General features: G+C 33.1%; 2 protein-coding genes across 2 annotated transcripts; one reads left to right on the forward strand and one right to left on the reverse strand.

The window, feature by feature from the left end:
- Nucleotides 1–88: 88 nt before the first annotated feature.
- Nucleotides 89–2,896, forward strand: LOC116202339. Its single transcript, XM_031533901.1, has 3 exons — nucleotides 89–2,104; nucleotides 2,309–2,469; nucleotides 2,556–2,896. Exons 1-3 carry the CDS (start codon nucleotides 1,803–1,805, stop codon nucleotides 2,588–2,590), a joined length of 498 nt encoding a protein of 165 aa, XP_031389761.1. The 5' UTR covers nucleotides 89–1,802; the 3' UTR covers nucleotides 2,591–2,896.
- A 10,331-nt stretch (nucleotides 2,897–13,227) lies between these two features.
- On the reverse strand, nucleotides 13,228–13,779 carry LOC116203366. The gene has a single exon (XM_031535065.1). It carries the CDS (start codon nucleotides 13,777–13,779, stop codon nucleotides 13,228–13,230), a length of 552 nt encoding a protein of 183 aa, XP_031390925.1.
- Between the last annotated feature and the right edge of the window lie 1,388 nt (nucleotides 13,780–15,167).

A 15,167-nucleotide genomic window follows, 5' to 3' on the forward strand; every position in this document is an offset into this window, starting at 1 on the left:
TGAAAGTTCTCTAACAATTTCAATTAGGTTAAGAATCTGTGTTGTAGATTCACGAATATATGCAAAGCAAGGTACCTCCAATTCCTCAACCAGGCAAACCTGAGCTCTCTTACGAGCATTCCGCCATCAGGCAGCCTGAAGAAGAAGCGCGGCCCACTGAACATGAAGAGGCCATTCATAACCATGAAGGAAATGAGATCATCGAAGAGCCACCAAGACATGCTCCTGAGAGACTGATATCAGGTCATGAGTTCCATCAGCAGCAGCCTCTGGTTCGTCAGAGTCTGCGATCTTCATGTCTCGTTTTTGTAATGTTTGGTAATTTTATTTGTAGTGCTAAGGGCTTTGGCCACCTAGTTTATTTGATATCAGCCTATATGTACTGCTTGAGAGTACATATAGGCTCACCATCTCAAGGACAGATGAATGTCGATTGATAACCTCAACGAGATCTCTAAGACTTTGTTTAGACTGAAGTTCGTTAATAGATCGTTATGATTGAAGAGTTTCTCGTTGAGAAGGGACCTGATATCCCGTCCACCATGACCTAGTAAAATCCATAGCTCTCAGTTGTACGCGCAACAGTTGATTGGGCTGATATAAATAATGAATGCCGTCAATGCAGAAGATACGTCTGGATCGGTTCATACACTTTCTTATTATATCCAACCCTACCTTTTATCGATGTTATCCAACTAAGGTTATAGATGTATTTGATTCAAACCTTTATTTGGTTATAATTTGAACCTTTTTCGTAGGCCACGCTATCTCTCCATAACTGACGCCATCTCATCCGGCCTCTTCATAACCTGCAATGAGGTTTTGTTGAAACAAAATCACTCTCAACAGTCCGCCCGGTTTGATTAATTGTTAGAATGTCTCATCCTTACAGTTCATCTTAATGTACGAAACAAAAACTGCATCATTCACTTATATTATAAAGCACCACGTTCCTTCCTCAGCCTTTTCCATTGTGAATATATCCCTCTTAATGTACCAAACAAAAACTGCATCATTCACTTATATTATAAAGCATCACGTTCCTTCCTCAGCCTTTTCCATTGTGAATATATCCCAAGACAAAAAAAAAAAAAGAAAGAAAGAAAATTGTTCCTAGGAAATCCACAATTTTAAGGAATGGAGACTAAGAACATTACAATCCTGCTCCTCACCTTCACCTTTTTCTCTTCCTTGCTCCTCAACCCGAACAAGGCCTGCGGCTTGGTCCGCCGAGGGGGTGCATTACGTCATCTGTGTGTGTCGGAACTGTGCTGCAAGACCACCTACCCCTTGCTCTGCGTCTCCACCATGTCCCTGTTAATGAACAAGAGGTCCCCCTTCAATGACCCGTTGTTCGTCTTCCAGACCTCGGTCAAGGTTGCTGCTAAAGAGGCCCGGGCAGCCGTTGTGTGTGTGGATCGAATGATTAGGGCAGAGAAGAAGCTGGCCATGCTCGAGAGCCGCAGGCATTGCAGGGGCTTCTTCAATGAAGCAGTTGAGGATATCCAGAATGCTGTCAACGCAATCCCTAGGCGGGAATATGGGACGATAACAACTGCCCTTAGTAACGCCATAGGTGAATTCGGGTCATGCAATGAGGAGTTCACGGGAATGAACAAGCTTAGCCGGAGCAACGTGAGGGCTGACCACATCATTGATCGATGATGTCTTACTTAATTATTTCTTGGTTCTAATTAAGTTTCTCTCCAGAAATGCTGCCCAACTCTGCTCCTCCTTCCGAAATTGAAGATGCCATAATGGAAGAGTTGGGTCTAATTAATTGAGGAGGGGATGACACCATCATGGAAGGAACAATTTACGCGCTACGGGGCATTCTTCTGATCCTGGCCGTGATTATTTCCTTCGTGAAGATACGGATCAGCCCTAGTACGGAAATCGTCCCCACCCTCAACTCCTGTGCGGGACTCATGGGTTTCTTCTTCTTCAAGGTGTGGACGTGGATCGTCGAGCGATTTGGTGCCGCTCCCTGGGCTTCACAAGGCAAGGAAATGCAGTGCTTCAGACCTGCATTTTCTCTTCCTACCAAACCGCATTTAGCGATACGTAATATACTAATACCAGCTTTCAGCATTCAGCAGTACGGGTATGTATTCAACTTATAAAATGATTACTATAAATAAATAGAAATAATCTTTTCTGATTACCAGCTTTTAGCATTTAGTGGTGGTGAGTTAGCTTGAACTGAATACGTTTTATAATCTTAGTGTTTGCTCTGACAGTTCAGTATCCTTTACGTAATTCATGCTGGCTTAACTGGATATGCTTTTTCGTTGATGTCAAATGCCAGGAGGGTTCGGGAGTTATCACTTCGATCTGAGCGAACGGGTCGTGGGCCGATCAGGCGACCCAGGCACACAAGAGTTCATGAACCCGTCCCTGTTGTGGATGGCTGGGTTTCTCCTGCTCATCTGCTTCCCTGGCATATTGTTGATGATCCAACTCACGAAGGTATAACCCGCGGCGTTCGAACAACTGTACTTTTCTTTTAATTTAAGCTGCTCATTCATTCAAACAAATTAACTTTCTGTCGACAGATTATGATCGTCGACCTTGGACTCAGTTTTCCTAGCGCCACAGCTATGGGTCCCGTCATCAACAGTCTCAACACACCTCAGGGAGCTGAACTGCAACACTGGGCTGGGCTGGAGATGGAGAAGCTCAATTCTGGTTTGCAATTATGGGATAATTACTTTAGTCGACTGCAAGAAAATTATTTAGTTTCACTTAAATAATAACTAAACATATAGCCTGCGCATTGCGTGGGTAATCTTTGTAATAAAGCTTATAGATATTTTTTGGTATAAAAAATCCAAAAGTAAAGAAATTAATACTGTACAATCACATATACCGGTTAGTAAACAAAAACGTGCATAAAACGAAGATGGACCTAAGAAACGACCTCAATTGCAAGTATGAGAAGTTTGTATTATTTTGATCCCTCTGTTTGGTCATCACCATTTTCCTGTCATGTCAGCAAATTAGATAAAATTATTAAAGAATAACAAATGCGGCAATGCAAAAAAAAATTTGTGAATTTATTTGTTAAAAAAATTTTTGAGGCAAAATTGAAGAAAATGGCAAAATCCATAATTTTGTTTTGATCTGCAGGGAAGGGAAACAATCGGGTTATTTTGATCCGTAGAGAGGGAAAATAACCGGATCTGTACATGAAATATGTATGAAAATTTGGAAAAGTCTACATACATTTTATGAAAGACTTCAAAGGAAGCGAAATATGCATGAAAATTTGGGGAAAATTGGGAAAAGTCACATATATTTAATGAAATACTTCAAAGGAAGCTTACGTGAAAACTTCTTGTCGCTCCAGTACGTTTCCGTGGAAGCTCCTCGTGACACAAATGGAAGCTCCTCATCAACTTTTATGGGAGTACTTTGTATTACATAATAATAATATATAGATAATACCACTACCCCTACGTTTCCTCTGCCATTGAACACTGACAACCCATCAGGACCGGTCGGAGGAGGTCAGTCGGAAGGTCGGGGGGCACATGTCTACCAGCGGCGGGGATGACGTCTGCGATAGGGGAGTGGGTTGGGTTATTATTGATTTCTTCAATTTTGAGATTCTTTCTTTTTTTCATATCCACTGGGACTGGAGCACGACACATCCTTAATAATCTTGTGTGTAAATTATATTCTAACTGGATATATTAACTGCGTGGTTCTTATCTTTAGATTTGTTAATTTTATTCACAATGAAAGAGCTGGGGAAATATTCAGCAATCAGCTTCGGCTGGGCAATTTTCAAATGGCTTGTCAGCAGGCAACAAGAGTGTGGGTTTGATGCGGTTCCAACATTTGGTCTCAAGGCTTATCTACAGAAATACGTAGCAAATTGTCACCTTAGTTGTCCAGCTGTCACGTTAATTCTATATCGACATCTAATTGTTATTCTATTGTAACAAACTTTTTTTTTATCAACAGTTTCTATTTCGAATTTTCGGCAATGTATGTCGGTGCGGGGATGTGTTCTCATCACATCGGTGATATGCAAACTGGGGAATGAAATTAAAAATATGTAACTTTGTATATACATATACATATGTATAATATAATATTTCTCATGTGTGTATTTTTTGTCATTGGTTTTCAAGCAGATCTTTCATTAGTGTGGCTACATTTTGGTGGGATATATTAGTTGAAAAAGGGTGCATATAGTCCCCCAACCCTTGGTGTGTTCTCTAGGTTGTTTTCACGGTTGAGGTGTGAGTGGGCCTGTGGCCCAAACTCTGTGTGCGTGGGCTTATTCAATCTTTCATATATTCTAGTTGATACATGCCCGTCGTGTGTTTGGTCAATTATTTTATGACAGAATAAGAAGTCAACACATATTGTATATGGATCAATATTAATTGAAAATGAAGAATATATTCTACAAAAAAACATAATACACGCTATAAATTGTGAGTGAGATTCAAAAAATAAAATCGTGATAACAAACAAATACTTACTCTAATATTATGAAAATGCAAATTATATATAGTAAGAGATAGTGAGATGTATATACAGAACATATACTTTGTCGGTGCTAGGTGTAAGAAAAACTATAATGAGTGAATATGTGACGTGTAAAATGAATTTTCGTATCTTTTATTTATAGGATATATGGTACATTGAGTTAGAAAAGAATCACATTTCAATTATTGAGAAAGGTTTTAGCTTTTCAAAATTTTATTTTATTATATATATATATATATTATCATATACAAATAACATGGACATTTCTTTAAAATTCACTGAATATAACTCTAAACAAAATATAATAAATATACATTTAATTGGAATTGAAAAGACAATGCATGTGGAGCTAAGGATTCTAAAATTTCGTTATGTGGTGCAACCACATTCCTTGTCTTGGCTTTTTTTATATTCATATTGATTCTATCTGTAATTCTTACTTTTTTTATTTTTATTTTTCCTACCGTTAATTTTTTTTCTTTTTTAAATTAATCGATCCGTGAGCATATTTGAAAATAAAATAAAATTTGAATGTTAGGCCTTGTTATGGAAAGGTTAAATTAAATCCATCCATTGACCCTAGTTGGCTAGCATCCATAAAAGATTGGATTGCATTAAATCACTAAAAGGGATTTGGACACACATCCAATCCAAAAGTTAATTTCTAGGTTGAGAATGAGCAAGAAAGCATATGAAACGAGACAATCTCTAATTTTCCACCATCCTAGTTACTAGTTCGCGCTTTGCACAGGTATCTGCATGTTCTATTTTTCTAATTAATTCTTTTTAAATTGAATTTGTGAAAATTAATTTATTAAATTTGATAAAGCAGGTGAAATGTATTAAAAATAAGGTAATTGTAAAATACAAAAGTTCAATAAGATGACATGAGAATATAATCATAACTAATAAGATAATTTGGGTCTTATAATCCATATATCATGCTCTTGTTATAATAAATGATCTATCGTTAATGAAACAAAATTATCAAATTAATCTTTTAAGAAGATAAAACTATTAACCTAATTTCTATTATAAGGTTAATATCATTATAACATATAAATTTATGATTATATAAAAAATAAAAAAATTAAATATTTGAAACTAAATGTCATAAAATTTTATATTTAAAAAATGTGTTATTGAGTTTGTGTATGTATATATTTATAGTAAACCTGTCTAATATACAAACGATTAAATAAATATACATTTAAACATTAATTGAGAGATGTTAGTTGCATATTTATTGAATCATTCAAAATTAGTCTAACTTTATGAATTAATTATTGTATAAAACTATAAATTAATCATTTAAAGGATTTTATTGTGTTAAGAATGAATCGGAATAATTATTATAAAAATGCTACAAGAATGAGCTAAAATAAATATATACAACACAAGTAATATAAACACCATGAAAAAATTTAATTGATAATATATAGAACTTTTAAAACAATTGTGGTCCTATAAAAGAAAATTTTATAACATACTACTATGGATTTAATCTCATAGATAAAATAAAAATAAAACTTAAAATTAAAGATGACAAAATACTATCTTAGAAAGAGGACAATACAATTTTTTATTCTAATACTAAACTTAATTAACGTCAGTGACAAAACTATATTAACAATAAACTTAAATATTATTATTATAAAAACCTATTTAACCACGTTATTATAATAATTAACTTACTCTAATTTTTAACAAAAAAATTGAAGATTACTATATAAAAATTACAATTGCTTATTGAAAATATTTGTAACAATAAGATTGATATTTTAAAATGTAGCAATTATAATAAGAACATGCATAGAGATGTATAAAGAAAACTGTAGCGAACGGGGTAAAAAAAGACTAATCTATCTACATATATATAAAGTTCTATCCCCCATAATAAATAGGGTTAGAAAAGCAATTATATATATAGTATAAGGTCATAAAGATAAATGTCTAAATAAATAATTATAAATGTATATACAATTAGAACTAAATTACTAAACGCATATAAATCATTAAATACTTAATAATTTTATTATACAAGCACATTCTTGATTTAAAATATATAATCTCAAAATTTATTTATAAAAGGTACAATTTCTTAAAATAAATATCTATAAAAGACTTTTCGACATAATTGGTAACTAAAAGAAAAATCAACTATATGCAATAAGTATGTTTAAATATCGAACACTTTTGAGTAGTAATAAAAAAATCTATTTAAAATTATTAAAAATAGATGATTTGCACTTCTTTTTCTTTTTTACAAAATACATGGAGGTCATCTATTACAATTTTTTTTTTCAGGATTTGATGTTTAAGAAAATGTAATATATTTTCTAAGTAATATCATTTCCTTCATCCATATTTCGTATTATAACTTATTTTCAATTATTCTAATTTATTATTGTATGTACTAATATTTGAATACTTTCAATTTTAGAATATATATATATATATATATATATATAACTTAGTGAAAATTTTAATTGTGATGTTAAAATTTTTAAAGATTCATCTAAAATTAACCACTCTAAATAATAATCCATACATCGAATGGGCAAAAGAGCTAGTATATATAGTAAAATCGACTCATCTTTGCATTGAATATGGTCATATTAGTAGGGTTAAAATTGTCAATTTATAATTAGATAACAATTAAATATTTAATTAGATATAATTATATAACTTATATTGAAAAACAATTAGTTGATCATATATAGGATTAAACCATAAACTATTGGCATGCTAAAGAAAATAAAATATATGAAATTGAGTATAAGAACATATAAATCAAATTTGTAAGAGAAACTAAAAAAAATACTGAATAAGTTAGTTAGTTTAAGTTCATCGAAGGTTATTATTCAAAGATTGTTGCGTGAATTTTAATTTTTTTTGATATTTTTGTGATTCTTAAGAAGCAAATTATTTTTTAAAAATATATAATTTTATATAAATGAAATAAATGTATGGAAAAATGAAACCACGTATAATACAAAGATAGAACACTAAAAAATAATTATTTTTCATAATAAAAAGCACAAAATCACTAATTCTATGAACCTATGGTCATATAAGTAAACTTAGCTCCTATATTAATAAATGGTCTCTCATTATTGAACATAATTTTAAAAGTTTAAGAGAGTTGATTTATTCATTTGATTTTCATTTATTTAATATTGGATGTTAACTTAATTTCTATTATAAGATTAAATTATTATTATTATTTATGAACTTATGATAATATAAAAAATCAAATAAGGATGTCACAAAATTTGCATATTTAAAAATGGGTAATGAAGTAAATATGTATGAACTTATCTTATTGGAGTCATTTACAACAAATCTCTCTAATATACTTAATATGAAATAAACATATAATATAATGCTTACTAAATGGGACAATTTATTGTAAAATATATATTGAATCCTTCAAAATTAGTCTAATTTTATCATTTAATTATCTTATGAAACTTGAAATTAATTATCAAATATATTTTTCTTGTGTTAAGAAGCCATTATGTTTTCCAAAAATTCAGAAAATATTGTTACAAAAATGATATACAAATGTTTTAAACTCATAAATAAAATATAATTTTGAAAAAGGTTATGGTCTTACAAATGAAAAATATTATGATATAATGCTATGAACTTACTCTCATAAATTAAAATTAAAATATAATTTTTAAAATAAGAATCTCATAAATATTGTTTAAAAATAACGAGTGAAATGAAGTTTTATTTTAATTACTGAACTTAATATATGTCAATCTATATAGATAATTTAAAAAATATGTTGGTGCATATCAATTGAAATAAATAGTTTCAAAATATTATTATAATTAATAATTAATTTTTCATTTTTATCATAAAATGTGTGTTTAACAATGTATATATGAAAACGAACCCATGCAACGTACGGGATAGAAAACTAGTATATAAGTAAAATGGACTCCTATTTTAATAAATGATCCATCATTAATAGAACAAAATTATTAAAACAATTTTTTGAAAAGATAAAACTATTAATCAAACTCCTATGATAAGATTTAGATCATCATAATATATAAAGTTATGATAATATAAAAAATACAAATTGAATATTTGGAATAACTATGTCATAAAATTTTATATTTTAAAAAAATTAATTGAGTTTGTTTATATATATTTGTAATAAATCTATGTAATACAAAAATAATTAAATAAATATATAATTGCACAGTAATTGAGAGACATTAGTTGCATATTTATTGAGTCATTCAAAATACGTCTAATTTTATTAATTGATTATCGTAAAAAACTTGAAATTAATTATTCAAATATTTTATTTTGTTAATAAGGAAATATGTTTTCTAAAAATCGGAATAATTGTTTAAAGAAATTATATATAAATATGCTAAAACACACATATACAATGCAAAAGATATAAACACAACGAAAAAAATTAATTGATCAAATATATAGAATTTTCAAAACAACAATGGTCCTATAAAAGAAAAATTTATAACATATCATTATGAACTTTATCTCATAAATAAAACAAAATTAAAGCTTAAAAATAAAGATGACAAAACACTATTTTAAAAGGACAAAGCAAATTTCTATTCTAATTACTAAACTTAATTAATATAAGTGACAAATCTATATTAATAATTAACAATTAACTTAAATATTATTATTATTATACTATATTTTGAACACATTATTATAATAATTAGTTTACTCTAATTTTCAACCAAAATATTGAAGATTACTATTTGTTACAATTACTAATTGAAAATTATTTTTAATAAGAAAACTAGTGTTTCAAAATGTAATAATTATAATAAGAACTTAGATAGTGGTATATAAAAAAGAAACCACGCGATACACGGATAGAAAAAGACTAGTATAATCCAAATTTTACAGGCTTTCATCAAGTAAAGGATTTCAAATGATGTAACATGATAGAGGAACAATCACTTTCAATAAATCGGACTTATGTTTCCTATAACAGGGCTTATGCAAGCAAGAGTTCGATATATATATATATATATATATATATGCATATACATATATTATATAGTATGGAACCTCCCATTCGAGCGATGAGGAATTTTCACGTAAGTGTTTTGAGTAAATACTTAGCTCATGCTTAATCGTGTCTTCATATTCCCTACATTAATGAATGTAGGTTATCTAATTTTTATTTCTTCTGTTGCTTTCTTTGCCCAGCCAAATTCTTTTTAAATACACCCAACAAATATTAAAAATTAAAATTTCTAAAGATGTTAGTCCCATGATTTACCAAGGACAAAGAAATTACTAAATGTGAAAAAACAAATTCTTCAAAATCAGAACTCCTGATGTTGTCTAATGAAAGGCCAAAGAAATTATTAAACGTAAAATAAAGTAATTTCATTTTAAGACATGGTGATTTAATAATGCAATTTTCAATCTCCATTTAAATAACTAGTTTTGTGAGTTTGGACCTCGTCCGATAATCAAGGCAAGCCATCCCCATATACGTTGGAGACACTCAAGGTATGACCTTTACATAATGAAGTGTCTAGTTTCATCACTTGATTATGAACCTTTACTTTAGATTCAAGTATTCATGACGTATGGTTTCTACGCGTCCAGGTACATCCAACATTTACTTGTATTCTCCTCTTTAGAGGATTGAAGTTGTTTATTATTCAACCAACATTTTGTCGATGAGATATATGGGTTTTAATCGGTTATGATGGAATCTGAACTCTTTAAGTAGGGGTGGCAATTCGTGTTGTGTCATGTTTATACGTGTCGTGTCTAAACGGGTTCGTGTCATCGAAGTCATAATCCGTACACGACACGATTATTAAACGGGTCAGGTTTTGGAAACCCATACACGACACGTTTATATCCGTGTCAACCCGTTCAGACACATTTAAATCTGTTTATCGAAATGTGTCATAATAGGTACACGTATACACGACACGATTATAAACGTTATATGGACACGTTAACACAACTTGTTTATCCGATCAACTCAGTTACCCGGATACATTAACACGATATGTTTATCCGATTAACTCGTTTACCCGAACATGTTAAGACGACATGTTTACACGTTAACACGGAGATTGAGATGGAGGGGAGGGGGATGTGGCCAGGGAAGAGGTGGGAGCCACATCCGAGGGAGGTAGCATCGGCGAGGATGACATCGAGCCATGAGGCGCATTGGCTTGAGCGGGAGCCAGTGAAGCGGTAGGCTTCGAAGGGGGGATGATGGAATTGGAGTCGGCGGCGAGCTTGGGAGCAGGGGAGGGCGAGATTTGAGACGGATCTGCGGACAATGCGAGGTGCACGGAGAGGAGAGCAATGAGAGCAAAGAAGCAGAACTTCGTCATTGATGGATGAGAAGAATGAAATCAAATCGAGATGAGATCTGAGGGAGGGTAGTAGAGAAGTAGAAGTAGAAGTAGAAGTGCGGTTGTGCTGTGTTGGACTGAGTGAAAGAAAGGGAATGAAATTAGGTTAGAGACTTAGGAAGTTATGATTACATAAGGATATTTTAGTAAATCCAAATATATAAATGGGTTAACTGGTTATATGATTATAGTAACACAATTAAACATGTCTAAATAAACAGTTTTAATCGTGTATAATCGAGTTATACGGGTTCAACCCAGTAAGACACGTTTATTAACCGTGTTTAAACGGGTTTGACCCGTTTAGACTGATTATCAAAAATGTCCAATCCAAACCCGTTTAACTCCGTATCGTATCCGTGTCGTATTATCCTGTCGTGTGAAATATTACCAGCCCTATCTTTAAGTCCCCTCGAGCAATCATCTCGCCCTTCAAAATTTTAATAGCCAAACCCATAATAATGAGACCTCTGTGGATCATAGCACACAATTTAATAACTATGAATCCAAACTAAGTGTTAAGAAGGCTCGTCATGGTTGTCGATGGACATTCAGTCTATGACAAAGCTGGGAATCTAGCCACTTGATCTTGAAGGATGTAGGCACTCCATACAATCTTAAAGATTTGCTAGATTTTCCTTTTTTGGGAAAATGGGCCGTATTCGAGACAAATTAAACTAAGCAAAATGGGGCACAGGTACCCCATACGGAGCCTCCTAACAAAAGAATGACTAAACGGAAAATGGAAAGACCCACGCTGCACTAATCTCCTAGTTGGCCTCAAGTTCCAGTCTTTCACAGTCCAAATTTCAAGCTAACCAAAGCCCGATAGAACTTCTCTAACTCAAACTGTTTAAAATTAGGCCAATAAAAAATCGGACTCATCTTCAATGCAAAAGTTCAAGATGACAAATTATGGTATCCAATTTTATTAACCCATGGATTTCTTTATATCTTTTCGATGTGGGACACAGTGACTCTGAACAAACTGAAGATGCATTCCAGTACATATTGCGAGAGAGGCTGCTCATTCGATTCGCACAGGCATCTCTAATGATACTTCATGTCTCGGCAGGACCCCTCGTGATTTTGTTATATACCTAATGTGCCATTACTTCTAATGGCTGAGACTATAATTGGTTTATTATATTGTTTTTCCTTTACTTGGTATGTATGCACCGATTTGTCCTAATTAAATGTGTTCCTGCATTACTCATGAATTGTGTCAAATCTATGAATGCCAAGTATGAGATAATATAGGATTTGTCATAAACACTTGTAGTTGGAGTTGACAATTAACATAACACAAGCCAATCAAGAATAGTAGAATTTATCAAGAGAGGGAATAGCACGGTGGTATACCTCTCGCCTAGTGACCAAGAAATCTCAGGTTCGATATCCAGTGGAACTACTCGTGCCCCTTTATTAGATATTTAAGATTTATATTTCAATGTACTAGGTCCATAAGCCTCCATTGTAACCGAAAAAAAAAGAATAGTAGAATTTGACCACAATTTTGGTCAGTTTACTGAATGAAACCTTGCCGCTTCATGTCTATAGTACTTGAGTTTTGATGCAACATGATTGTATATCCAATATGTACAAATATCATGTCATGTTTGATTTGAAATCAAAGGTATATAATTACATTTCAGTTTCACTTGAAACCAAGAACTAATTTAGATTTGACTCTCATCAAAGGGCTTCTCACGTGGCTTATATCCCTCAATCTCTACTAATTGAGTGCATCTACCCCGAACCCCATTTTTCCGACTCGTCAATTTTTTGTCCGAAGAAATGGTTCGGAAAAGGGAATTTCGAGCATATATAAACCACCCTCTATGTTCTGGTTCCCCCCTCCCAAAAAAAAGCATCTTTAATGTTGTAAATTGATGATTTAACTTGGAGGAAGTTTATATATGCTTGAAAGATTCTCTAATGTTATACATTGATGATTTGGAGAAGGGGGTTATAGCGCGGAGGCACTGTTTTTGATTTGGGATGAAAAAAATTTAAATTCAATTATCATGATTGGAAATCTCTATACTTCTATATTTTTCATTCTTATATATTTCCTTTTAAATCTATATGTCTGGCTTATAACGGAAAAAAAAGTAAAAGTAAATTGATAATTTATGCGTGAGAAGGTAAATTTAATTAATTAACCCAAATAGCATTTATACGTCCTCAACGATTTTTGAAAAGAATGACTTGCGCCAATAACACACAGCTACACCATCCATATTATGGCACGCTTTCTGTGGCTCCGCATCATAATCAAAACCAGGACAAGATACACATCTTGGGATGACAAAAAAATTGTCGAAATTAATTACCACCTGGCGAACCCAGCGAGGGCGAGGGCGTTATCGATGACTCCGCGAGCACGCTGGTTAATCTTGGCCATCTTGTTAACTCTCGGCTCGAAATCGTCGCCGCACGTACTGATCTGGCTTATTGCTGAGCTGAGGGTGCTCATGACGGAGTTGTAGTTGTTGTCAGTCATGGCCTCCTGAATCCGCGCGATTGCCTCGTTGTAGTACTTCTTGCACGAGGTGAGGCAGTCGAGGTCCATGGGGTTGTCCACCGCCACGATAAGTCTCTCGGTTTTGCTGATGGCGGCATTGGCCTCGGCGACAGCGGCCTTGAGAGCGGTCTTGAAGATGGCCGTCGAGTCTTTGACGCCGACCGTGGCATCCATGTTGGCGCCCAAGGTGGTGGCGCAGAGGTCGGGGTAGGAGGTCTTGCGGCACGCGGCGGTGATCTGGAGGTTAGCCATCCCGTGCAGGGCAGGGCGGCCAACATGGGCCTCGGCCGGGTTGAGGAGCAAGAAGGAGAAGACGGAGAGTACAAGGAGCAACATTGGGTTGTTCTTATTCTCCATCCCTTAAAATTAATTTGTAATTTTTCAAGGAAGAATTACTTGGGAATTTCAAGGAATGGAGGGGGAGACGGTGAAATGGAACAAAAGGGGATGTGATGCTTTTATATAGGAAGGAAGAAGTATGGTTGGGAATTTGGAAAACAAAATGGTGTGTTCAGAGTGAATGTAGTAGCCTCAGGTTTTTTTTGGGGCCAATATTGGGCTTTGATTAAGAACTACAATTTGTTTTTAGTTAGCAACTAGTCGGATAACCGCAATTTACGCAATATTAGTTAATTTGAAAAATCAATTACTACCGTTGAAAACTTAAATGGGGACAAAGTGAACAACTATATTACTAACGAGGAAAGAATTTCACTTGTCTCTCAAAATTTGTGTTAATTAAAAATCGAAACCCAACGTTTCAATTGTTGCAGAAATTTGCTAATAATGGATTCCGTTAATCATGTCATCAATTTTTATGGCTTTTCATGATAGTTTAATAATATGAGACCATGTAAATTTTAGAACAATGAGGAAACCACGGAAATCTTTGAAAGTTTTGGCCGCACATCGCCACTGTCTGTGATAAGGAGGTCGATTGTATACCGCATTACTTGCCACACAGACTTGTGGATGAGGAGTTTGAAGACAATAGACCTTGACAATATAACCTCCACGGAGGAGTCTGAAGACCGTAGAAGAGAAGTCTATAGACTTGCATAAGGGGAGTCTGAAGACAGTAGATCTTGACAGTATCCTTCATGGACGTTGGAATAATCGAAAGTGACCCATTTTGACTATTCAAATGTCTGAATTTGATAGATCGGGACAACAAAATTAATTAATATGTGATAGTTCCATTTTTGTAAAAGTTTCAAACAATAGGCCCTTCTTTCGCACAATTGAAACATTAGGATCTATGTTTAATTTGTTGAAAACGTTCGATTTTTTTTTTTTACAATTATCCCTTTTGTAAATTATCCTCCCAACAAAACCTTCTAATTTCTCTCTTTTTCTGCTTTCCATAGTCCATATTATACTCATATTCTCACTTCATCTCTCTTCCAAAAACTGGCCACACTTTCACCCCCAAAGAAAAAAGGCCACACTCCTTGTTTTTTTTTCTTTCGTATTTTTTCTATTTTTCGATAATTCTCTAAAACTGTCCCCAGAACTCTCCTGAAAATTAGGAACTTAACTCTCTTATTATATTTTGGTTAAAAAAAGGAAAATAACACTGTACATTCCAATGTTTGATAGCTGCCCCAATTTTATCTTGTCATTTAAAAAACTTATGAGGCATCCTAACATTTCATTTCGGTTCTAAATTTATCATGTCTTTAATTTTCCATTCAAAATTGACGAAAGACATCATTACTATAGCATAAATTTATATTTAATTTAAA

The sequence above is a fragment of the Punica granatum genome, chromosome 1 (assembly GCF_007655135.1).
Source record: "Punica granatum isolate Tunisia-2019 chromosome 1, ASM765513v2, whole genome shotgun sequence".
NCBI classification, from domain to species: domain Eukaryota; kingdom Viridiplantae; phylum Streptophyta; class Magnoliopsida; order Myrtales; family Lythraceae; genus Punica; species Punica granatum.